At 42.1% G+C, this 26,121-nt stretch overlaps 1 protein-coding gene across 1 annotated transcript in view; it reads left to right on the top strand.

Moving 5' to 3' along the window:
* SWT1 (SWT1 RNA endoribonuclease homolog) overlaps positions 1 to 25,906 on the top strand; it is a 49,487-nt gene extending 23,581 nt beyond the window's left edge. Inside the window, exons 9-18 of the mRNA XM_060232397.1 lie at positions 3,373 to 3,466; positions 6,847 to 6,971; positions 8,192 to 8,334; positions 9,062 to 9,200; positions 12,181 to 12,326; positions 13,341 to 13,525; positions 17,556 to 17,687; positions 21,236 to 21,302; positions 23,396 to 23,460; positions 24,990 to 25,906. Coding sequence (XP_060088380.1) covers positions 3,373 to 3,466; positions 6,847 to 6,971; positions 8,192 to 8,334; positions 9,062 to 9,200; positions 12,181 to 12,326; positions 13,341 to 13,525; positions 17,556 to 17,687; positions 21,236 to 21,302; positions 23,396 to 23,460; positions 24,990 to 25,095 — 1,202 coding nt within the window. The 3' untranslated portion in view covers positions 25,096 to 25,906. The remainder of the gene's footprint in view (positions 1 to 3,372; positions 3,467 to 6,846; positions 6,972 to 8,191; positions 8,335 to 9,061; positions 9,201 to 12,180; positions 12,327 to 13,340; positions 13,526 to 17,555; positions 17,688 to 21,235; positions 21,303 to 23,395; positions 23,461 to 24,989) is intronic.
* The last annotated feature ends 215 nt before the right edge of the window (positions 25,907 to 26,121 follow it).

Raw genomic sequence — 26,121 nt, 5'->3', positions numbered from 1 at the left:
GGCTGTAAAATCTACAGTGTAATGTTGCAAGCCCCAACAACTCAACCAGATTATCAGAACGGGGCAAAACGTATGACTGAAGGGGATATTAAAGCAGTGCTTTTATACTTTTGCGTTAGTTTGTTTTACTGATTATTAGTAAGCCATCTTTATTTTACAAAATTTATATCTTTCTGCCCTCACAAGAGCCACCAAGGTGGCTCACAACTTAAAACAGACATAATAAAATCACATTTCAGAAGCATTAACTCCCAGGTATGTTGATCCTAAACTATACAGGACTTCGAAGGTGAACAGCAGCACCTTGAATAGTGCCTGGAAGCAAATTGGGAGCCAGTGTAGATGGGCCAAGACTGGAAGGATATGGTCCTTGTGAGTTCTGCCAATCAATGGGCTGGCTGCCGCATTCTGTACCATTTATGTTTCCAAACACTTCTGAAGGGCAGCCCCGCACAGAGTGCACTGTAGTGATCTAATGTACATGTAACTGGGGCATGCATCACAGTGTAAAGGCCGCAGCTGACTAACCAGTCAGAGCTGCTACAAGCCACCCCTGGCCTCAGCTGCCACTTATCCAGCAGTAGGCCTTGGTCCAAGAGCACCCCCATAGTATGGACTTGTTCCTTCAAGGTGCAGCCCCATCCAGAATAGGTGACACCTTAAATCCCAAGTCAGACCTTCTGTCTATGAGTAGCACTTCTGTCTTGTTGGGATGAAGCTTGTTTATTAGCCCACATCCACTCCCGAAGCTGCTTCCAGGCGCTGGTTCAGGATTTCTGTGGCCTTCCTGGGATCAGCTGGAATTGCACTCTAGAGCCATAATCTGTGTATTGGTGACAACCTAGCCCAGTCTCCAGATGTCCTCACCCTGTGGTTTCATGTAGATATTAAAGAGTGCAGGGGACAAGATGGAGCCTTGTGGGGCCCAATAGGTCAAGGGGCTGAGCAGTAATCCCTCAGTCACCACCTTCTGAAACTTGCCCTCCAGATAGGACTGTGACCATTGCAGAACAGTGCCTGTCACTCAGAAAGGCTATCCAGAAGTTTAGCTCAGAAAAGTGGTCCATAATTTATGGTCATGAGAAACCACTGAGAAGTCCAGGATAATCAACAGGGAGCCTCTCTCCCATCTCCCAGTGCAGGTCATCTAGGGTGGACAAGGCTGTTTTAGTCCATAGCCAGACCTAATACCAAACTGGAAAACAATTCACTTCATCCAGGAAAGTTTGAAGCTGTCCAGCCAACTTCATCCCATGTTGGGGGAAAAGATGGTATAGACATCTTTAAAGTAACTAACCATTAACTTTTTTGAAATTTTTGGTGTCAGTTCTCACTTGAGAAAAGCGCCATTGAAATTGGAACATATTCAGTGAAGGTGCAACGTTATAATAAAAGGCAAGGCATCAACATTTATTGCTGAAAGTACATCCTTGATAAGAATCAGGTCAGTCACATAGTTTGCATTAGAGAAGTTTGACTTGGTGAGAACTTTTACAATTCTTTGCTGGTAAATACACATCAAGAATTTTTGTAACTTGCAGTAGCTTATGATACTTGAAATTATGAAATTGAAGAGAACCCCAGTAGGTCATCTTTCAAGCATTTGCTTTTCAGTAAGCCTAAAAGATCCCAAGTGGCAACTCAACTATAACAAAATCCTTCAAACATATAACTTTCCAGATGTTGTTTGAGGAGCTTCTTGGGCTGATTTCAATGGCCAGGCACAAATATACACACAGGATGCTGCCACAGACAGACAAGATATACTAGAAACTAAATTCTCACCATGGTACAAATTAATTAAGTTGGATCATCATAGGGCACAATATCTGTTCAAGATCTCCTTTAAACTGCACAAGTTAGAGTCAGTATAGGCCAGTTAAGATTCTAACTAGCAGTCAACAGACAGTACAGGAGTATTTCCATTTTTATGAATTATGCTTCAAAATATAATTTTATAGTGTTTTGATCTAGTTTTACTGTATTCTATTGTGCGTTATTTTTATTGCTTGTAATGGCCATTGCCCCGATGGAATAAAACTAATCCAAATCTACTTGAAATTATGTCTTTTAAATGAAGTGTTGGTTTGTGTATTTCCTCCCCTCTTGCACACGTGAGTTCTCTCTCTGTTTTCTATTTATTTGCCATGATGTCTGGATTGGCAAACGATTACTAGTGGTGACCCTTCAAATCAGTATTTGAATCAGTGCATTTCTGATTTTGGCTTGGTGGGTACCTGCTACATTGTCTAACAGTTGGGGCAACAAGGCAAACTAGGGGTTATTACTAAACAGAAAAGTGAAAGGGTAGCTGCATGCAAGGGGGAAGCCAGCAAAATGCATGAGTCTACATTTTGTTTCTGCTACTACAGAAGGTACAGAAGAAGGAACAGGTACACAAGAACATCACAAAACTAATGTAGGAGCATCTCACTAAAGTGTATATACAACTCTGAAGATCAGCCTTTTTTTAGTCTTATTCATTTATGAACTCTTGGTTATTGAGTGATTAAAAGGAAATCTGATAAGATTCATGCTCAACTTTCTAACTGTGCAACTTCGTACTTTCAATTCTAAATGATCACTACGAAATAAGGAGGATGCTTCTGAGTAAACTTGGATAGAATCAAATGGTTCATTTCCAGGGTCTTTTGGGTTATATCTACTCCATGCAAACCGTTTTGGATATGTAACAATATGGAGAAAGTACTATGAGAACTAGAAAAAAAGACACTAGTCTTGTAAAGTAGGGGTGGCCAACAGTAGCTCTCCAGATGTGTTTTGCCTAAAACTCCCATCAGCCTCAGCCATTGGCCATGCTGGCTGGGGCTGATGGGAGTTGTAGGCAAAAAACATCTGGAGAGCTATCGTTGGCCACCCCTGTTGTAAAGAGATCCCCCAAAGTTCCTGTTGTACTGTTCTGCAGCTACATTTGTGGCATGTTGATGACCCTGGAAAAAAAAACTACTATCCTTCCTGGTCTCATAGAAGGGATTCTTCCTAATTGCTACAAGTTTGACAATGTGCCTTTGTAGGGATTCCTGGTACAGACAAGATTATGGCTTGGAAATGATTCCATGGAGAAAATTCTGCTGCAAAAAGATTCTGTGCCTTTTCAAACAATGCTCACAGATTTCACTTTGGGAGAGACTGCAAGTAAGATTCAGGCTTGTGTGTTCCTTCCACCATTTCTTGAATCGTAGGAACAACTCGGAATGAATTGGGCAGATTCTGTTGTTTCTGAATATGGTGTGTCCATAATACTGCATGAAAGGGGGTATTATCTGATTTTCTAGAGCTCATCAAATATATTATTCTGTATTAAGCACCCAGATACTTTCAGAACATACTGATCTGTTGTTGAATTCATAGATGGTTTGAATATTGAGAACAATGATGATCGTGTGTTGCAATGCTGCCTGCAGTACCAGAAACTCTTCCCTGAAGCCGAAGTTGTATTACTGACGTAAGTCCTATGAGAATGACACATTTGTTTTCCAGCTGGAGAGTTGTTTTCAGATAGAGAAAAGTAGTTCCTCATGAACACACACACACACTCTTTAAGAATATATATGGTGATATAAGTCAGTGACCATGAGACAAACCTCTTAAAGTCTGAGTTGCTCCTTTCTGTACTGATGAATTCTGGAGATCCATTGCGGCTAATGAAGAATGAAGCCCCCCCTCCCCTTTTGATATTTTTTTTTGTGTATGTGTGTGTGCTCAACTAGAAGCCATGGTGACCTCTGGTGACTGACCCATACTTGGGGGTATGGAGGATATTTAGAGAGGTAGCTGGATAAAGCCTGCCCCTGCATCTGGCTTTGGCATTCAAAGGAGATCTCCCATCCAGTGTTCCCTCTAAGTGAGTTAGCGTGAGCTAGCTCACAGATTTTTAGCCTCCAGCTCACACATTTTTGACCCCAGAGCACATCAGTTTATACAGTAGCTCACAACTTTAATGCCAGTAGCTCACAAAGTAGAATTTTTGCTCACAAGCCTCTGCAGCTTAGAGAGAACATTGCTCCCATCCAAGTACTTGCCAGAGTCAGCTCTGCTTAGCTTTTGAGATTGACACAATCGGACTTGCCTGGGCTGTCCAGGTCAGGGAATGAAGCTCCCTTTTGTAATGCTTAAAAGCTGGCAGTTCGTTTAGGACTGCTGGGGCAATCGCTCTGATTGCCAAGGTGATCCATGTGTTCTTTAACCAGGAAATACTTTAGTATCTAAATACAAGAAGCAAGCATTTTTTAAATGTAATGAAAAGTATACAAAACAGTTGGAACTTGGCTGGTTACATAATGGTTATTCACATGAATAACAGCAGATTCCATTCATTTAGAAAATGAAACAGAAATTGAGGAGGAAGCCAAAAAAGTTATGAACATTTAAACTGAATATAATGGTCTGTAAAGTGTGCATAGTCTCAAAACCAGATCAGTTCCCCAGTAAAGAACATCATTTTCAAACAAAACATTTATTAGATACAATGTATAGACCACAGAAAACATATTCAGCTAAACACTTTTCAGCCGAAAGGTTCTCATTAATGATGGTCACGTGTTACATATATGCATCGAGTTTAAAAATATAAGCGTTAGTGAAGATAAAAATAAGATGACGAATAAACACAAAGTTAAATAAGTCATTTATTTACTTCATTGCCCTTCTCTCCAACAAGGACCCAAAGTGTCTTATATCTTTTCTCTGTTCTGTTTTATCCTCATAACATCTCAGTTATGAAAGTTAGGCTGAGAGTGTGTGGAATTAACAAATACTCAAAATAGGATATAATTAAGATCCAAACACTTGCTGTGAGCAAGATAGGTAAATATAATTCTGCCAAATTAAAAAAAAATGGCCTGGACCAAGCTCTAGGTCTATTATAAAGCTCACAGAATATAATCTAAACAAATATCAAAAAGTGAACCTGTCTGCAAAGTGTTTTGCAGATTGCTCACATTCATTTTGGTTTAGACCCTTGTCATGAATAGAAGAAGATTCTGTTGCCAAGGAAAACTGGTGACAATTGGAGAAAAGAATCTTGTTCACTTTTATTCAGTTGCTAGAGGCTTGATTAGAAATGGCAGGGTTGATTTTTTGGTTTCCTGTCCTTTTCACAGAGAGGAACGATGGTGACAGGAATAATAACTGGGTAGCTAAATGTGTTAGGGCTAATATGTTCTTTTGAGTGTCGTCTTTGTAGCTTTTACCACTTTGATATTATTCAGTTCTTGAGTTATTCCAAACCCCTTAGAAATCTGTTAATTTGTCCTGGCTGCTATTTTTTTAACCCCTTAATAAATTCCTGGTTTCATCCTCATTGCTGTGTTAAGAGGAGGAGCTTGACAGGTGTACATTTTGTCTTGCTTGTGGCAGTTCCAGGTCTGCTGCATGGCACAACCTATATAAAGAAAGAAAGCCCAAAGCATTCAGGATCTTTCTTGTAAGAACCTGGGGCAGGAGAACAGCCAAGATGTACCCCCCCTTTCTATAAGTTAAAAGCTTGGTAGTGGCAGCTTAGTTATTATCTCTGGAGCTTGAAGCAATGGCGAGAGGGGGTTAGGATGCTGGTGTGGGCCCTTCCCCATGACACCCCCCCGAGAGGCAGCACTGTGTATGAGCCCACACCCTCAGAACAGGATGGCACAACTCCATATTGGTTGAAAACTTGTAGCCAGAAGTCAAGGACTGTGCTAACTGCAGTTGCTCGGATGAGTGTTAGTTGACTACCCTGGAGGCTGTCATCAAACCAATTGGATAGGTCCAGCCCACCACTTACCCCTTGTTGATACCACCAGTTACAAGGTCTTTTATGAATCTGGTCAATTAAATGGTAAGTTTATTATTATCATGGTCTGTTTTGAAGGACATAGTGGTCAGGCTGTAGCTGGGGTGGGGGGTGGTGGAATCCATAGATCCAGCAATATGTAGTGATAGACCTAGCTTGCTGTTTTGGACAAGCTGTTGGTGGATCAGCTGCAGTTTATTTTTTTTTTTGGATGACAGTGATTATCTTGTTCTTTTTCAGTTAACTTTCAACCAGATTTGGGAGGTAAGCAGAAGGGAGCACATAAGACCAGCAATTGTTTATCAGTATCTTTCTAGGCACAATTGAAGGTTCTATTTTTTGGCCTTTTGACGTTTTAAACAGTCTGGGCCCAAAGGACCTTAGAGAGTGCTTGCTTCCCTGTCAATCCTTCCACTTAATCTGCCAATGAGGCACTGTTCAGGATGTCCCTTTAAAATGGACACAACATTAGCACTCACCAGCAACAAGGCCTTTTCATTGGTTACTGAGGGGAATTAGCTTCTCTGGGAGGAATTTATCCCCTTCATTGTCATCATTTTGCAGGCAAGCAAAACTACTCTTTCCCACTAGGCCTTTGGAGTTAAATGAGCTGAAGGTGTGAGGATACACCTGTTGCTGATTTCTCTAACTTTGTTTTCATGGCTTTTTAAAGACTATGTAGATGTGTGTTTCTGTTTTCTTTAGGATTGCTTTGATAATGTATAAAGCTGTATAAAAGTAAAAGTGATTTTGGGAAACCTGAACAGGTTTGGAAAATCTCTGAACAGGTAGCTAATGAAGTACGTGACTTGTGTGCATCCTCTGCCTTTCTCTTGCAGAGTGCAGATAAATGTGTATAGTGTACGTAACAGGGATTTGTCAAGGGCAACTCATGTTGTTTCTTTAGAAGTTCTTTCTTTAAATGGCTTCAAAGTGTATACAGAGCCAGTCATTATAATAGGCATTGGCTCTCATCTGCCATAGGATAAAATACATCAATGCTGTCTTCCTTCCCATTCCAAGAACACAAAACAAAAGCAGATTTCTTTCCACAGGGATGATAAAAACTTGTGCAATAAAGCCCTGGTGAGTGAAGTAAAGGCACTTAGAAAAGCAGAGCTGGTTACTGCACTCAAGAAGCTGGCTGTAAATAGTGCAGCTTGCAGTACTTTGTTGCAAGGTTAGTTTTTCTTAGCCCATTGTTTAAATGGCAAAACAATCTGAACCGACTAATATTTTAGTTTGCAAATAACCTTTCTTGGGGGCAGGGCGTGTCTGGAAACGTAACGTATGAGATTAAAATTTCTGTCCACCCATTAACCATCATTGTTTCCTACAGTGCTGATAATTCTGCCAGATGTTAGAGCACAAGGGATGGAATTCATAGACTTTGCTGACATAAGCTGTGGTTGTTTAGAAATTATAAAGGGTGGGGGATATAGAAATTTTATTCTGTAAGCTCTTAGGGGCCTGAACATGTGGATTCTCCTCCCCTTCCCCCTTCAACTTATGCTTGGCTACTGCCAACATTTTTTGCGTCCTGGAGTATGTTCATTCCTCATTAGTCTTACCTTGGTTTTTTTGGTTAATTTACAAAATCATTTTTTTTTTTGCCTGCAAATCTGGATTATGCTCCAAGTACAAAGAGACCCTCCACTTTGCCTGTCAGGTGGCTTGGTTTGGCTGCTTTTCCAAATGGCACAGTGGCCAGCCATTTTGGTATTAGATGTACATGGTATCCATTATGCCTCATGAGGGCTTATATAAGGTTAAAGGAGAGGGCATTACAGCAGTTACCAGCTGTATAGTATGCAGCCTGGAGGAGCAGGAAGAAAAGCAGCCCTGTCTGCAGAAGGGCAAGTAATTGATCCCACTGCAGGTGCAACTGAAATAGAGCAATGTGGCTTTTGCAGAAACTTCTCTTCTTATCCCTTATCCTGTAATAGCTGATGGAGCATCATCCCTAGCCCTCATGTCTTTTGTGAATGAAAAGGCTGAAAAGACCTTTCACGAGAGGGTGGCCTATCAGGAATAAGATGAAGAAACTAATGAAACGGCACCAAAGCTCCAGTATAAGCTTATTCCTTGTCCTCTTAAAGGATTTTATGTGCATTATACAGAATTCACTTATTTTTAGCTTAGCGGCGTGCTAGAAACTGTATGAACATCAATTTTTCATTAAAACATTGGTATGCCTGTTTGTCTCCCAGACAGCACGGATTTTCAGTAGATACTTTATTTCTGAAATATGGAAGAGAATCTTTAAAGCAAGCCAGCATTGATGGCAGTGCAGTCATCTTGACCAAAGGCTATGAATGGAATGTAATAATTCATTCTCTTACGTAAACTGTGAACACATTCAACTGAATAAGTTTAATACCCATTGTACTTGCTTAACAGACACAGTGCCCAAGAACCCTAGGGAGATGTCTTCTGACCATCTTTTAGGCATTATTTGTGACCTTGAAAAAAGCTTGGGAGAAGCCTTGTCATGTATATTGCAAGCAGAAATGAAGATTGCGTATGGAGACCTGTGGACAGAGGTGATTGTCTTTTAGTATGCAATCAAACATGTTTTTAAAAAATAAAACTATAATGTTACAGTTATGATGGTTGCAATTTAGTTAGACACACACTTTTAACAGTTGTTTATATGTAAAATATTTACTAGTAGTTCCTGTCGGTTCTAGCTAAATGGCAAGCATATACTTGAATCCAGAAATACCTAGGATATTTGATCTTCAGTGTAAGTTCCTCAGGGCAGAGACTCATCTGTTTTGCTTTTGATGATTTTGCAGTGCATCTCGTATTCTGATGGCAGTGAACTGGTTCAGACTTAATGCCAGAGCATAAGTTGTTGTTACATCACTGAGACTTAGGCATGCATTTCCTCCTCCCACTTTCTACTCTGATTCTCCACAAAGAAAGGCTGGATTTAAATATTTTAATAAATAAATATGAGATTGTATAAATCCAAGCATTTTCTTGATCGCTTAAGGATTTCAGGTATTGGGCAACATTGGATACCTATGCTCTATAGCGTAGTTTCTGGTGGAAGGGGAGGAGTCTATGCTGCTTGGTGTTCCATTCCCGGAAGCGGTATCCTTGATTGTCTTGACTAGAGATGAGATTTTGAAAGTATGAACCTTTTCCCCCCTTTGAGTCAGGAGGAGGCACTCATTGTTACCTTAGCAACAGGGTTCTGACATAATATTTGATTAAGTTCTAGAAACACAAATCTTATCACCAAGTTTTAAACTTCTTTTCTAGGTAGTGTATCATACACCTCCATGGACGTTAGCAGACCTACTGGAATGCTACAAAAAACACTGGATAGCTGTTTTTGGACAGATCATACCAAGATGCTATCTTTCAACCATTGAATATCTATCAACACATCTCTGTAAAGGTAAAATGTTTGCTCATGGGAATGTTCTGTATTTTGCACTTCAAAGTCTGAATCAAAAGACATATTTAAAATACCTAAATTTTGTTAATGATGGCTTTCCCACCTAGGATACTCAGAACTGTGGTTCTGTTAAGGAGCTGTATGTCTCCAGAAATTCTCAACACCTAAAAAAATACTAAAATCCCAGTTAACTCTGCAGAGGTCTTAAAACAGGTTTTGAACTGGTTACAATGATCTTGTAGAAGGCGGTTTGGGAAGAGGGGTAGTGTGACAAGACCTAGGGTTCTCCTGATTCCGTCAGGCAATGTTTAAAGTGATTTGATCCCTCTGTTCCTTCCCTGGAATCCTGGGATGTCCTGTCTTTGATAATGTACCGAGTCTAGGTTTGGACCTTTGCACACACAGTAGAACATGCCAGTAAAAGCAACAAGTGTTATTAAAAGAGATTAGAAAACAGCTCATCCTTTAAGTAAAAGCAAGTTGATGCTATAAAATAACAGTCTAGCTTTCTATGTACATTCACATACTTAGAGACATGTAAGTTACAGCAGCATTAGGTTGGTGCAATGCGAGATTCCTGGGGGCTCCTTTCCAGTGGTAGATACAGGCCATCCTGTTTCTCCTCGAGGCATGCCAATGTGCATGCGCATACAAACCTTCTACCCCATTCCTTTTTCTGATGTCATTTTATAGGGCAACTGGACAACTGCCCCCTTGACCATCTTAAGACAATCACTAGCATGATTCCCCCCCCCCATGCTCCTGGAATAAAAATATAGGTCCCCCCCTGAAAGTGTTTAAGCAGTTCACTTTGATATGCAGGTGATACCCCAACTGAGAGTAGTTAAGCAGTTCACTTTGATGTGCAGATGATAACCTCTTGATATGCAGGTGATAACATTTTTGGGTTTGTCAATTGTTATTCTTCCTATTTAGATAGTACAAATAGGAAAAGGAGTATTGCATTGGGATTCAGTTAAACTGTCAGATTAATCAATAGCAAGGGACATTTTTGAATAGGCCCTACATTGATAGAATCCATCCTTGTGACCTTAACAGGAATGATAAATCCTTTCAAACTCTGCTGGAATGCAAATTTTTTGAGATTATGTGGGATTACTAGATTCGGCCTTTGTTCAACCACTCGTCCCTCCATACTCCAGAAACCCTGGCTCTTTTGATCAGTGATAAGGATCCTAAGATTGTTCTAGCAATTGAGAAATTTGTCTGTCCTTTTAGCCCTTGCATCACAAAAAGAAAAGAATAATCAAACTCTGTAATGATTTGGTATAATTTTGCAGATTGCATTTTGCTCTTTTTTGTTGTATATATTAGTTTTCTGTTTAAAAAAGAAACATTTTGTGTTTAAAAAAAATAAGTGTCTTCTGCTGTTCAAGATTTGTGAATCAGTGAGCTTATAAGGATACAAAAGGAAAGGAAAGATTAATCAATATAGAGAAGGCACTTTCTCATGACAGGTATCTACTGATGCTTCAGCAATTCTGCAGATTCCGCCTGTACACTGCCTGTCTAACACTGACTTAAATATTAAGGTTTTGATCCTATCTGCTGTTGTGTAGAGTCTAGAGGTTGTGGGAGCTGTGTGGATTAATAACTATGCAGATAGGGGGACTGCAGAGAGGAGAAGTAAACTTAACCTGTTCTGCCTCTTGCTTCATAATAAAACAAGGGCTTGGATCCTGCTTGAAGCCCAGTGCTCTGTCCACTGCATCACACTAGATTTTCATCATAATACCTTCTGCCTTATTGGCACAGCATTCTTCTGGTATCAGCAGCCAGGAAAAAACTTCTCCCCTTGTATCTTTTTGGGGTTTTGTATTTTTTGTGTGTGTGTCCCTGCACCTGAAAGTCATGTTGCCCTCTGGTGACTGACCCCTGTTGGGGGCCTGGAGGATATTCAGGGAGGTGACTGAATAAGCCTGCCCCCACCTCTCAACTGGGTATTTCAAAGAAGAAGAGATTGGATTTATACACCACCCTTTACTACCTGAAGGAGTCTCAGAGCGGCTTACAATCGCCTGTCCCTTCCGCTCCCCACAACAGACATCCAGTGAGGTAGGTGGAGCTGAGAGACCTCCGCTAGAAACTGCTCTTGAGAGGAACAACTCTGTGAGAACTTGGACTGACTCAAGGTCACATCAAGAGGTGCATGTGGGGGAATGGGGAATTAAACCGGTTCTCCCAGATAAGAGTCCGCATACTTAACCGCTCCACCAAACTGACAGCCTCCCATCCAAGTACTAACCACAGTCAACCCTGATCATCTTCTGAGATCTGATGAATTTGGGCTTGCCTGGGCTATCCAGGTCAGGGCTCCTCAGTGCATGTTTGTCTGGTGCTCAAGAATGGAAGGGCATACAAAAAGGAACTCATACTGGTTGATTTATCAGGCTCACCAGACAAGAGATTCGAAGCCCCACCTCCCCTAAAATGGGTGTGACTAGCAGGTCATTAAAATAGGAGGCTCTGTTAAGCCCACGATCTCTTTGAGGTTTGGGCATTTATTAGATTGGTGCCCCCAGTCTCGATCCTATGGGAATTTTGGGAAAGGGAAGTGGATACTGCCACAAAATGGCTGCCTTGGGGTGCTGGAAGCCAAGCATGGAGGAAGCTGCAGTTGTGAATGGATGCCCTCTGTAGACCCAAAAGTGGGTGTCTCTTTGGTATTCTAAAGAACCTTCTACACTGCCATGGTGGAGGAAACCCAGGGTCACCTCTTTGCTTTGGGGAGGGATGCATTGTCAAAGATGCAAAAAGGCATCAGGAAATACACTGGCAGTTCTATGTTGGGAATTGCTGTATGAGGTAGTGGCCAAGCAAATGTGAGTGTCTTACTTTTGTATTGCTGCTCTTGAAGTGGAGGTTGAATGAAACTAATCTGAGAATTGCCTTGCGGCTATGTTTGCTTTTCACTGCCTGTTCACCTTCTGCCATTTCTTCTTTTCAGCGACCCTCTCAGCTGGAGAGGATAGCCATGAGACAGTCCAGCTGGTGCTTCAGGAAACCAAAATGCTTTTGGATACATTCAGCTCAAGGTCAAGCTATAATGGTGTCCTTCCGCGGGCCTTTGCTTCAGTGAAGAATCTGTATGAGACTCTCAAGAAGGTTAGAGATGTTTTTGGCATAAGTTTAATTCACACCTAACAGCAAACTGTTTTCTAAGCTCAGGGCTGGAGCATGCCCTCTCACCTCTCAGGTCCCCTCTGGAGCCTCCTATAATACAGTGACTGTATTTGCAAGCAAGCTTTTGCTGTTGCAGCTGGACCAGTAAAGCCAGAGTCTGCCTGGTTTGGATGGTCCAGGATGCCATGCGTGAGAGGGCATCTAAATAAGAGAATGGTTTAGCATGATGCCGAGCTTCACTTAAAAGGAAGCAAAGTAAGGTGCTGGCTGTGGCATCATGAGATGCTCTCTCTGAATACCTCTGATGTGCTGCCAGTTGCTCCAGGCAGATGGGCTGAACAAAAGCAGGCAGGCCACACTTACTGCACCACTTTGAGAGGCTGCTTGGATGCTGTCCCTTGTGCTCCTGGATGGGAGATTTTTAGCATTGATTGTGGTGAAATTATTGCCCGGTTCCCGTGTGACTGATTTTTAAAAACGGAATATGTGGAGTTGGCTGGAGGCCCCTCCCCCCAGTCTGGGGTGGAAGTTATTTTATTTATTAAAATCCCTGGGGTGTTTTCCACCCCCCAGCTGCTTTCTGAGTTATTCAAAACCTACAGCAGCAAACCTTTCATAAGCAAAATATAAGAGGGTGCTTGGAGGTATGTAGTTCCTTTCAAAAGTTCAACTCTTTCAAGTACCAGCTGAGTGTAAATGCATTAACTTTGCAGCACGTGTGTGATGCTTTAAGTATTAAGGAAAACTCATGCTGTTAGTAACTGCTTCATAACTATAAATAGATACATCTTTCTCCCTCGACTAACAGAAGTTAATGCTTCATTAAAACATTACGTATTTTTAAAAGAATGAGCCATTCTTGGCATGCAAGTATTGAGTGAAACATTTTCTTTTATAGTCTTTGCTTTGGACTTCTCTGCATTTAATTTTACCATGGCAGTATTGTTAATCTCTTCAGATCCAATACATTTACTTGCTTGCTCATTTTTGCTTAAGTTTGAGACAGGTACTGGACAGAATTCTTCAACAGCGACCTGTGAAAAAATGGAAGATACAGCTTTGACTCAACACACTGAGGCAAGAACCGAGCCACTACCAGAAGAGCCATTGGCTCAAGGAACTAGACACCAAGAAATCTGGTCTGTCCTTGAAAGTGTCTGGAACACAATGAACCTGTACAGGTAATTTCTTCCAATGGCCATTGGGCCTGGCTTTTGTTAAACTTACCTATAGTTGGATGTACGCCATCATCTGAAATTAGAGCTGTTCTTAACCATTGCATGTCATTGTATACTTCCTCTAATTTTTCACATCTTTGTATGCATCCTCAAGGCCATGGTTCCTCCCTCCCCAATCAACAACAACTCAGACAGACACAGCCCTTGTCCTGGCTTTGGCCTGCAGCAGCTCCTCCCCCCCTCTATTGCTCCCGCCAGTGCTGGGGTGCCATGGCTCCCTTCTCACTTGTCATTGCAACCCTCGCCAGCCTTGAGCACCACCCAGCCTCCACTGCTGGGCCTGTTGTCACCCTCCATGGTCACTATGGCACTTCTATTGCCAACAACTCTGGCAGCCCCAAAACAGCTCCTAGCTTTGCCCCGCCAGTTTCTCTCCCCCATCACAGCTTGTTGCTCCTGCTGCCAGGCTGGTGTGGCTTCCTCCCCCACACCCACCATTGCAGGTGCTGCTCCTGCCACTGCTTCCACTGCAGTCAGCGCTGCTGCTCTTGGGTCTGGGCCCAGCTTCCTTATCAGTGCTGCTATAACAGCGCGCCTCGCGGTCTCACTGGATCGCTTCTATATGCGGCTTATGGCTACTCCAGCCCCTCTTCCACCTCAGTTCTTCCTCTTGAATTTTACCTCACGGCTATGGAACTCAAGGGGTGGGTGTAATATGGATTTCTCACTACTAGTCTCTTCGGGGTTTTTGTTTTGCTTTCAGATGGATATAAACTCAGTTTGTAGGTAGGGGACCACAGCAGCTTTGATAGTTTTCCCAATATACTGGCACCAGAGAGCTTTAAAGTAAACCACAGAAATTAACATACACACAGTGTCTTCAACTGGGGAATGGGAAATATATACATGGGCTATATTGTATCTCAAGCAGTTAACAGTTTCTTCGTAGTTCAGGCTTTATAATACCAATTTCGCTTAGGTCTCTCAGGTTTCACAGATCCAACAGTTTTCACTCTCCAACACTAATCTGGGTTGGCCTCTTGGGTATAATGTGCCAAGTCCCTTAAGTCGACTGGTGTCTCTTCTCCCAGCCCTTCAGACTTCTAGACCCACATCTTTCCCTCAACCACCTCTTTAGCTCTTAAGAGAAGTGTCTCTGTGTCTGTGACCTCTCAGGTCTTTTAACTGTGACTCTTCTCTAGTCACACACAGCCCCGTGGCTGTCTTTATAGAGTGAACAGTGAGCTTTGCTTCTCTCAAAGACTCTCCTCAGCTCCTGTCTCAGCTCCTGTCTCAGACCAACTGCTCTCTTCAGCAGTCTCCCTTAGACTCAGTCTGACACTAACTAACTGCCCTCAGCCGTTAGTTGTCAATCACCTCTGAGAGTTCCGAGCACTCTGGCCCCCACCCTCAGATCACCTGACGCAGGCTCTATGCATCCTTAGTTTTCTTGTTAACCCTTTCATTACCGTCACAGCTGCTGTCACTGGATCTGGTGTGGCTCACTGCCTTTGCTGCCAGGCTACAACCACCACCACCACCACTGTGTCACAGTAATTTCAGAATTATATAATATAGCTCAAACTATTTGTGTCCAAAAATTGTGTTCAAAAGTCCAATATTTTATTGTTCATAACACATCCAAAATAGTCTTATAGTTAAAGAGTTATGTGACCACAAAGCACCCACGTGTTGCTTGCAGCATATATGCTGTCAACTTCTGTGCAATTTGTGGGCAACATGGGTGACCACATGCATCCCAGGTAGACAAAAGCATGTTTTAGTCATTCAGTCTTCTCATCGCAATTCATTATGCATAGGAACCAGTGCTCACCAATAATTAATCATGTAGTACAATACTGTCAAGATGTAATTTAGGCACAAATGGTTCTTAGATCCTGGCATTAGCTCCTGGTCACTGTCACCGCCATGGTGGAGGTGGTAGCCAGTTGTGTTGTGTTGTCTGCTCCTGTGCAAACCATGCATTATTTTGTAGGGCTTTTAACCCCCCCCCCCCCAATGTGGTATTTAAAAGATTTCAGATTTTTCTGCAAACTTGGGGAGTCCCCCAAATTCATAGAAAGATCTAGTTAGTCTCCATGTGGCCCCGATGTGCAGATTTAGCTATCAGTTGATGGGGGCCACAGCTGACTATTAGAACACAAGATGAGATAAACTGCAGCAAAAGGTTGTTTCATATCTTCTTCAGTTTCTGTACATTGACAGGGTGTACTGAACAAAAGATCAGATCATTACCAGTTCATGGTACAGATGATCTTCCCCACATCACTCCACTAGAATGAAAGCCCAGTTAAGTTGATCTGCCCGTAGAGGTATATGGATCCCAGTTGGTTTCCAGAATGCTTTGGAGAACTTGGGAAATCTGGAAGGTGACTCAACAGAGGTTCTGGTAGAAGTCTGGAATTCCAGGCTCCTTGAGGCCCTGAGAGGTTGTCTCCTCAGTGTCTTCTCCTCTCCTTGCTCAGTTACACCAGCAGTTTGGTTTACCAATGAAACCCTAGTTAGTGCAGAATGCAGTGATTTGATTTTGACTGGAGTAAGTATGACAGGCTTTTCTTGTTCCAGTCAACATACAAAGGTTGCAGTCAGAACATCAGCATTCACTGCCAGTTTGTTTCTGTGTTCAAATTAAGGTGCTGGTTGACTTCTCAAGCTCTGTGTGGCCTAGAGCAGGAGTCCCCAACCCCCGGTCCATGGACCAGTACCAGTTCGTGGCCTGTTAGCAACTGGGCCGTGAGTTGTTTCATTATATATTACATTGTAATAATAATACGTTGGATTTATATCCTGCCCTCCACTCCAAATCTCAGCGTCTCAGAGCGGCTCACAATCTCCTTTACCTTTCTCCCCCACAACAAGTCACCTTGTGAGGTGGGCGGAGCTGGGAGAGCTCTTCCCAGAAGCTGCCCTTTCAAGGACAACTCTGCGAGAGCTACGGCTAACCCAAGGCCATTCCAGCAGCTGCAAGTGGAGGAGTGGGGAATTAAACCTGATTCTCCAAGATAAAGTCCGCACACTTAACCATGACACCAAACAAATAGAAATAAAGTGCACAGTTGTATCATCCAGAAACCATCCCACCCCCCACCAGTCTGGAAAAATTATCTTCCACAAAACAGGTCCCTGGTGCCAAAAAGGTTGGGGACCACTGGCCTAGAGCACATTTATTTTCTGGACCACCTCTCCCATTACAAGCTCAGGATGAGCACTCTGCTTGTCCCAGCCGGGTTTGCTTACTGTGCCTTCAGTAAGGGAGGTTAGCCCTGTGGTAGCCCCACCCTTACGGAATGGGCTGCCCAGAAAAAATGAGGACTGTGACATCTTCACCGCTTCTCAGGAACAAGCATAAAGCAAAGCTTTTAAAGAAAGATTTGGCTTTAATTGGTTTGATTTTTTAAAAGTCTCATTTGTGGTGGTGGTGGTTTAGTTTGGCTATTTTTCTACAGAAGCTGCTTGGAGCTGTATGGAAAAGCAGTCCTACACATACCTTACAGGAGCCCCATGGTGCAGTGGTAAAGCTGCAGTACTGCAATCAGAGCCCTCTGCTCATGACCTGAGTTCGATTCCAGCGGAAGCTGGTTCAGGTAGCCGGCTCCAAGTTGACTCAACCTTTTATCCTTCCGAGGTTGGTAAAATGAGTACCCAGCTAGCTGGGGGGAAAGTGTAGATGACCGGGGAAGGCAATGGCAAACCACCCCGTAAAAAGCCTGCCATGAAAACGTCGTAAAAGCAATGCCACCCCAGAGTCAAAAATGACTGGTGCTTCCACAGAGGACTACCTTTTTTTGACACATACCTTGCATAAAGAAACACAAAATAAAAATTGTCGAAGCAGCCCAACTGTGACTGCAGTGGTAAACTTACAGAACATTAATGGGAGCTGAAATTGAGGGGTCAAGCAGGCCTTTGTTAGCAAATGAAATAGACTTGTCTGTTTCCTTCCTCCCCTCCCTTTGTTTATATGTAGTACCTGGCTTCTTCAAAATCAGTCTCACCCTTTTCCCTGCCTTAGGCTCGAAGTTTTCCAGAAGCTGGATCTCAGTGCAATAGACACTGCTCAGTACAGGTCATCGTTCAAAGAAGCTTTCTTAGGCCTGCAGGAATTAATGGCAGCTGTGAATGAAATTCTCACAGGAATCCAACAGTAAGTTGCATGTGTGTGCATGCTGAGCACAATAGAATGCTTGCTGAGGTTCAATGTAGCAGTGTCCTGGTTATGTGTTGGAGCTTATACAGCCTGTGGAGCCGTATTAATTCCAGGCATTGGAAATATCGGTTGTCCTTCCATTATGACCTGCTGGCTAGCAGCTATCTTCTTTTCAGTGCAGGCCCTTGGGCTTTGCCATGAAAGGCAGCTTCACCATCATGCAGTGGAACTCCTATATCTGAAGGCAAGAAGGTGTGATGTGCCTGAGGTGAACAAATCTTGTTGGCAGCGATTACGAGACCAGCACTGGGGTGGGGTTGGGGTGTTTGCCACAGATCAGGCCATTTGGCAGTGTGATTGGCCCAACTAGAATTAATAAGTTGAGTCAGAACTGATGCAATGTTCTATAGTCCTAAAGCTCTCCCAAGAGCCTGAAAAGCCACACCGGCCTGAGCAGGGAGCAGTTTATGAGGCTCTGTTGCCAGCAGGTCAGACAGGTGGAGAGGAGGCAGGCATTCCAGAGGGGCACAGAAACGCCAGGGACAGGGATTGGAGCCCCCTCTGGGTATCCAGCAGGAGCCAGAAGGAACCCAGCCCGAGAAGCCAGCTGTAGCACTTAACACAAGGTGGCATAGAGATGTAGTATGTAAAAGGAAAAGAAACAAATTGTCTGGAAACATATATGTTGGGAATAACATATTGGGTGGTGGCTCATGCGGCGAGCTTGTTATCCATAAAGATGAAATAAGTCCAGTGGCACCTTAAAAACTAAGAATTTGTTACAGGAATCAGCTTTCATCAATCTGAGCTCCTATCTTCATCAGATAAAAGCCTATGCTGGAATAAATGTCCTTATTCGTCAAGATGCTCATTGGACTCCTTTTTAATTTTGCTGGATGATGACTAACTTGGCTGCCTGTATGGAATTATCCTTTTTGAAAAGATTTGTTCCTTGTATTTTAATAATACATAAATATTTGCTGCCATCTAATGGCAATTTAGGGGGACTGCAGAAAATACCACAGTGTGGCTTGTCCCCTCTGAGCGGTCCGCCCCTTAATTGAAATAAAAGTTGGCTTTATGTTGGGCTGTGCAATCTAGGCATAGAAATCTTTGAGCAGATAGCTGAAGAACTGGTTCCCATTGTTGCCCATTAGTGTTGGACTGCTGTAGGTATTTGTTGCCTATAACATATATGCTACACTTAGAATTCTGTTCACATCTCCAAAATGCATGCGTATTTGCATCTTATGTACAAATCAGGTCCATTTGTGTTTTTGTGTGTGTACAATTTAGAATATTTGAATGAGTTAATTAATATGGTCAAAAACCAGAACAAAATTTAGAATGTTCTTGCTAGTCATATGTGGCATTGAGAATAAAAGTATGGGTAGGATTGAAGTCCATAAGGATGCAACAAATGCCTTTGTCTGGCTAAGAAGCCCAACACTGAAGCACAGCCCCCTGGGCTGTTAATAAAATTTCAGTTGGAATACTTGGGATTTCCCTCTTCCTAAGTCAAGAATCTTTATCCAGTTGAAAGAAGTAAAGTAATGCTCATAAAAAGAGCCATGCTGGGTGAATAGTTATGACACTGCAGCTGAAATACAACTGAGGTTTCATGTACATGCTGAAACCTTACCCATAATTTATCTGTCAGTGTGCATATAGACAGGTTAATGTTGGAGTAGCTTTCAGTGTAAGTTATATTGGGAGACTGTGGCTAATCCATCAAAAAAGGTAGCACATAAAAGTTCCTCAGCATATCTTCTCCACCTGTTGCATATAAAAAGAAATTTCTCAATCATTTGAGTGGAAATAGCCTCAGATTTTCACATATTTAAAGTGGCTCAAGGAATGTTTGAGGAAATGTCAAACACAAGCATGCATTTTGTCATTAGGCCTTACTGTCATTAACTATGGTTAACTTACATTGGCAATCTATCTGTCCTTTCTTTATCCATGGAATTTAAGGAGGCGCATGTAGGGTTCCCATTCAGGTATGAAGACCATAGATTTGCTTAGCTTCAGTAGTGTTATGGCATTGTGTGCTTCAGATGATATCTGGGGCTAAACAGGGTTCTTCCTTAAGTCAGGATCTGGTTAGCCCTAACAGCAGATAATGGCACTGGCTATATAACAGGGGTGGCCAAATTGTGGCTCAGGAGCCCCATGTGGCTCTTTCACACACATTGTGTGGCTCTCGAAGCCCCCACTGCCGTCGGCCAGCCAGTGACTTGGAGAATGCATTTAAAATTGCTTTCTTTACCCCTCCCCTCTGTTTTCTTTCCTTCCTTCCTTCCCAACCTCCCTCCCTCTGATGTTCATGTCTTGTGGCTCTCAAACATCTGACTTTTATTTTATGTGACTCTTACATTAAGCAAGTTTGGCCACCCCTGCTATATAACATAGTTGGATAGAGGGTTTTGCACTTTAAAAGGGGGAGATAGGAGAATATGCATGACTATGGCTGAGCAATTTGGCATTATTACATCAGCACTGCCCTAGGCAATCTTGACAGTGATAATTTCCTAGGACTCAAACTCACAAACCGTGGACTGGGCTTCCATCTGACTGGGAGAGCCAGTTTGGTGTAGTGGTTAAGTGTGCGGACTCTTATCTGGGAGAACCGGGTTTGATTCCCCACTCCTCCACTTGCACCTGCTGGAATGGCCTTGGGTCAGCCATAGCTCTGGCAGAGGTTGTCCTTGAAAGGGCAGCTGCTGTGAGAGCCCTCTCCAGCCCCACCCACCTCACAGGGTGTCTGTTGTGGGGGAGGAAGGTAAAGGAGATTGTGAGCCGCTCTGAGACTCTTCGGCGTGGAGGGCGGGATATAAATCCAATATCTTCTACCTAATGGTTACAGATTGTCCACAAACTAGGATGTGAAACCATGGTCAAATGTTAATCTGGTGGGAGCAAACCATGACTAAAGAAGATAGATCCAGGTGGGCAGCCGTGTTTGTCTGAAGCAGTAGAACAAAGCAGGAGTCAAGTATCACCTTTAAGACCAACAAACTTTTATTCAGAACGTAAGCTTTCATGTGCGTGCACACTTCTTCTGATGAGGAATGAGGTACCTGCTTTGTTCCATGACGAAAGAAGTTTGCCTACCTTTCCATCCCTCTCTGCTTGCAAAGTGACAAACAGATCTTAGGAATGTGCCCCTCTGAGGACAGGGGCTCAGTTTAGCAAACTAAAACATTATTTTACTGTTCATACAGGACATTACCCAGCGTTAAGGCACGGAACCATTGCTAATGCTAGCCATTGTAAAGCAATGATGTCTGTACTGGACATTATAAATGCAAAGGCATTTGTGTTTTGAGCCTATTAAAATTTTGTGGAAAGCTATACACTCATTCCTTACAGAAGTGCAAACTTTTCTAGTCCCCCCCCCCCCCGCATTCTTTTTACATGCTAATAATGCCATTCTTAATATTTAATCTTAATGGTAATCTGAACCTTTTGCATAGTCACATTAAAATACTTTATGAAGAGTTTTGGTGTCTATCTTTTTATCTTGGTTTTTTTTCCCTTTTCAGAATTTTAATGCCAAACAATAGCTTTCAGGATGTCTGGGCCCTCTATAACTTCTTAACTAAAAACAAGGTAGGTTTATTTGTCAAAATATTTAGTTGGCGTTATTCTGTATGTACCTGCTGGGAGGGGGAGGGGAATCAGAATACTCCCATACAACTCAAACTTGAAAGGTGGAACAGATACTTAAACTGTGAGAGACTTCCCCAGAACTTGAGATTGCTATACATCTTCTGTGGAAAAGGGAACATGAAAGTGGGCCCCCAAAACAGCTGAGGAGTTGTCACACAAGTTAGACAGTTAAACTTTAGAAATCTGTCTCACAGTATTAGTCTAGCACATCAGCTGCTGAGGTCTGACTGATTCAAATAGAATCATGTGAGGGGGGAGGATTAGAGCAACTTTTAAGATCAATTGACCAAAGCTTAATTGCCCCAGTAGAGATCACCATGGGACAAAATGTTGGCACTGTGGGCATTCTATTGCCTCTGTGCACTCTTGAATCTGTCTTGGGAGGGATTTCCAGTAAAAGACAGAAAGCATTTATCTGTCCACTTGTTGACTGAAAGAACATTTACGCTGCCTTTCAGTCCAGGCTATCAAAGATTTCTCAGCTACAAGCTGATTTTTTCCCCCCACATTGATCATGTGAGTGTGCACAGAAATACTGGAATATGGTGGCTGATACAATTGTAACGGTCTTGGGAATAGTACTACCCAAGGCCCCTGAGCTGTTTTTATTGAATTATGTCAGTGTGCTAGATGCATCGATAAAATAAGCGGTTAAATGCTTGTTAACGAGCACTTGGTTGGTCTTGGCTAGTTTTTGGAAGACAAAGTACCTTCCAAATAAACTGGATTGAGGAAAACTTGGAGATAGTAAAGTTAGTTAGGCTTACTCCTTTGTTTAATAAGAGATGTTGTGAAGCATATTGGATTTCACATTATGCCAAAAGGATTATTTGTGAGTAAAGTTGTGTGTATGGGTCTGTTTTGAGCTGTATTTTGTATTCTCATGTACGAAATAAAATTAAAAATAAGAAACTCATAAGAATGTCAGCGAAGCCATATTGAATCAGGCCAGGAAACTGTTAGAATTTAAATGGTATGAAATAATTAAATTTAGTAGCATGGGCAAACCTTGTGTAGTGTGAATCACAAGTTAAGATAAATTCCCCTCAAGTACGCATCTCTACCAATGTCCTTTTCTTCCTCTTCAGCAGACCCCCTTCACAACTGGACAACTGGGGAGGGACGGTGGCTCAGTGGTAGAGCCATCTGCTTGGGAAGCAGAAGGTCCCAGGTTCAATCCCTGGCATCTCCAAAAAAGGGTCCAGGCAAATAGGTGTGAAAAAGCCTCAGCTTGAGACCCTGGAGAGCTGCTGCCAGTCTGAGAAGACAATACTGACTTTGATGGACCAAAGGTCTGATTCAGTATAAGGCAGCTTCATATGTTCCTATGTTCATCCTCCCCCCCCCCCCCCAAAAAAAAAAAGATTCATTCAAAAGCCATTCAAGAGAGATTATAGGATACAATACTGCTCTTCTTGGTAGCTTACTTTGAAAAGCAAGTGAGGATGGTGGGCCTGCTGCTCAGTCTCCACCCACTTCTGGCATTTCCAGTTAAAGGCAGTGGTAAATTACATAAAAGATCAGTGCTTGAGTCCCTGGGAAGATGCTCCCAATCAGAGTATATAATGTTAAGATTCATAGCCCACTCAGTGTCATGTGTTCTAGTTTTGTTCCCACAGTCCAACTGCTGGACTTTGGGCTGCATTCGGTCAGGGGCCTAGTTGCCATCCCCTCCCTTAAAGATGGTGAGCTGAATCTGAAGGCCCTGTTCCACTAGTTTTAAGGCACTTCTGCATCCTCTGGCTGTGGTGCTCCCCAGATACTTCTCAGGGGTTGAGCACAAACGGTATTCAAAAATAGAACAAATGGAGCAATGTCTGCAGTGGGAAGACAGCAAGATCTCCTCTGCTGTGCTTCCACCGGTGGAAAATGACCTTTGGTGCAGTCCTTCATTTCAACAATAGACATCTCTGAAGCAGTCCTTGTCTTTTTTCTTCTTAACTATGATGAATGTGTCCCATTAAGCAATGCCAGCCATTTAAGACAGTGAAACTTTCCAAGCATTTCAGCATTTTTTCTCTCTCCCTCCTTAGATAAACACTAGCATAACTTTTACTGCTGAAGAGTTCTATGCTTGTGTTTCCCAGGGGATGTACAGGTAACGTTTTTAAACTTCTGTAACTGCTCTCTTATTATTCAAACATTTTTGAAGTGACAGCAAAATGGTTTGTGTGCACATGTGCGTGCGTATGCCTGCACAGAGGTGAATTTCAGAGCTTCCACTTGCCCTGTGTGAAGTACATGTACTCACTAGAATAAATGAACAAAGTTTCCTATGATGCCAGTGTTTTTTCAGACTTTGAACCATAGGCTATGTCTGACCTTGTCTGTTATCTTGCCATCCAGCAGTTAATTAGGCTTCCAGTCTTTGAAGTAGGTTATAATTAATTTGGGGACATGTTAAATATTCATGCTTTTGTATAGCGTGCAAGTTCCTTGGGATTATTTCAAAGAGGCAGTCTGTTAGGCTGTGTTGTTAAACATTCTGCTGCTAGTGCTGCTCTGGAGTTCAGAAATGTAGATTTTCATTACCACTGAAATTTGAACAGAAGAGATATTGATCAGGGGAGTGAGAACATTGTTGATTGGCCCAATCGCTCTCAGCCCAACCATCCTCAAAGGTTTTTTGGGAGGAAAAAGTTGAGGTGAGAATGATGCAAGCCATTTGGATCCCCAGTTATGGGGAAAGGTGGGGTACACCTAAGGCAAATAAAATCTCAGCTGCTTTTTCTCAAAATACAGTCAAAGCAGATGGCAGATATATGTATTTTTTAAGCAGCACCAAGCTCCAGACTTGCACAGAGAGCCAGTGATATAGTGAATTTGGTGAAATTGGTCCAGTCACACAAGTCTTAGAGCTGACCTATCTTGCAGGATACTTGTGAGGATAAAACACAGGAGAGGTGAAATAATGTATGTTGGCCTGAGTGCCTTAGAGGAAGGGTGGTATAAAAATTTGATAGCTAGATGGAGTCCTGCTCTAAAGTGAAGTCCTGTAGTCCTTAATTCCAAGTATGTCAGGACAGTTGCACTCATGCTGTGGGGAGGGAATGGCATTTTGTACATGCTTGGAGGTCTTCCTTATATACTATTTAATATACTAATACTTAATAGGGGGTGGTGTTATTCAGTGTCTGGAAGAGGAGGTGTGGGACTTTGAGGTCAAGGGTTATGTACTTGCAAGAGCAACTAATCACTGGCTTTTACTAGTGCTTTTAAAAGTTCTCATGGCTTTATCTTCATTTACAGTGAAACCGTGGTAAGCACAGAGACTGGTGCAAGGTATTTTGATTATTTCAGAGGGTAACTATGTTGTTCTGTATCAGAACAGCTTGATCTGAGTTTAGTGGCACCTTAAGAGACCAACAAGATTTTGGGGATATGGACTTTCAAGAGTTAAAACTTGTATCTGATGAAGGGAGGCTTTGACTGTCAAAAGCTCATACCCCCAAAGGTGCCATTGGATTCAAATCTTATTTTGATTATTGTGATTAAGGTTGAGTAATAATAGATTTGTTTTCTGATAAGAGTTACTTTGAAAAAAAAAAAGTCACATTGCTATCACTCTTGAAAAAGGCCCTTGCTTGTACTTGCAAATTGCAACTTTTCTTTTTTCACTCTTTCCAGGGAACGGTTGTCAATCGGTTGTAGCCAGCTAGTTCAACTGGAACATGCTATTAAACAGTTCTATGAATCTGTCGGTTTGGAAGCCAAAAACAGAGGATGGCTGTGATCCTGCAGTCGTCTGAAGCTTATGAAGGAACAGTATTGTTTTTTTCTTCTTAGCCTAAAGCTGCAATCTTATACATAATTCTTTGGGAATAATTCCAGTTGAATTGAGATTTATTTTCCCAAGTAAACAAGTTTAGGATTGCAGTCCCTACACCTTCAGAAAAATTTCATTTCCATTTTTACAGTGATTTCGGCTTGATTTACAAGAGCAGCAGTAACTGATTTGCCAGGGAAAATGTGTTTTCATTGAATAGATGCAAGTGTATAAAGCTTCTATGCTTTTTGCACCTTTTAGAAGAATACAAAAAGCTTTTTTGCTATTTATTTACAAAATTCACTACTATTTAACTTTTTAAATTTATTTCTATCTCTGAGAAGCATGAGTAAAAACCGGCCTATTATAGTCTTTTTCTAGCCATTGCTGTATTTTTGCTGATTTTTATCTTAAAGCAGGCCACACAATTGTGAAGCTATTTATTTGTATAGTTGTTTTTGACATCCTAAAAAATATTTGTAAAATATTTGTAAACTGAGCCAGTCTTCCAGTAAATTGCTGAACTGCCTTATTGTCAAATAATAAGATACATTGAGAGCCAGCATTGGGTTGTTGTGAAGATTAAAATGGAGGACTATGAATGTTGCCCAGAGTTTCTTGGAAGAAGGGCAGGGTGAAAATATAATTCACCCATTAATGTAAAATCAAAAGATTATTGCAAATTACCATTTGAGGGATTCTGACCTACTCTGTATACATAAAAACATGAAGCCTTTGCAGGATAAAAAAGGCATAAATTGTTGTTGCTCCCCTTGAATTCTTGATCTTCCTTTCATCTATATCTTGTTGGAGGCAAGAATATCTGCCCTTGCAAAGCACAAAAGTGAGATTTGAATGGTTTAAGTTTATATTCAAAAAGGGTCCAGCTGGTTTAGCTTGTTCATCAGCTCATTGTAGGATCATTTATTTTATATCCAGGAGAGTAGCAACTCTAAAAAGCATGGTTCCTCATACAAGACAATTCTTTTCAGG

The sequence above is a fragment of the Heteronotia binoei genome, chromosome 2, assembly GCF_032191835.1.
Source record: "Heteronotia binoei isolate CCM8104 ecotype False Entrance Well chromosome 2, APGP_CSIRO_Hbin_v1, whole genome shotgun sequence".
Lineage (NCBI taxonomy): Eukaryota > Metazoa > Chordata > Lepidosauria > Squamata > Gekkonidae > Heteronotia > Heteronotia binoei.
This window is presented reverse-complemented; position numbering and strand designations above follow the sequence as displayed.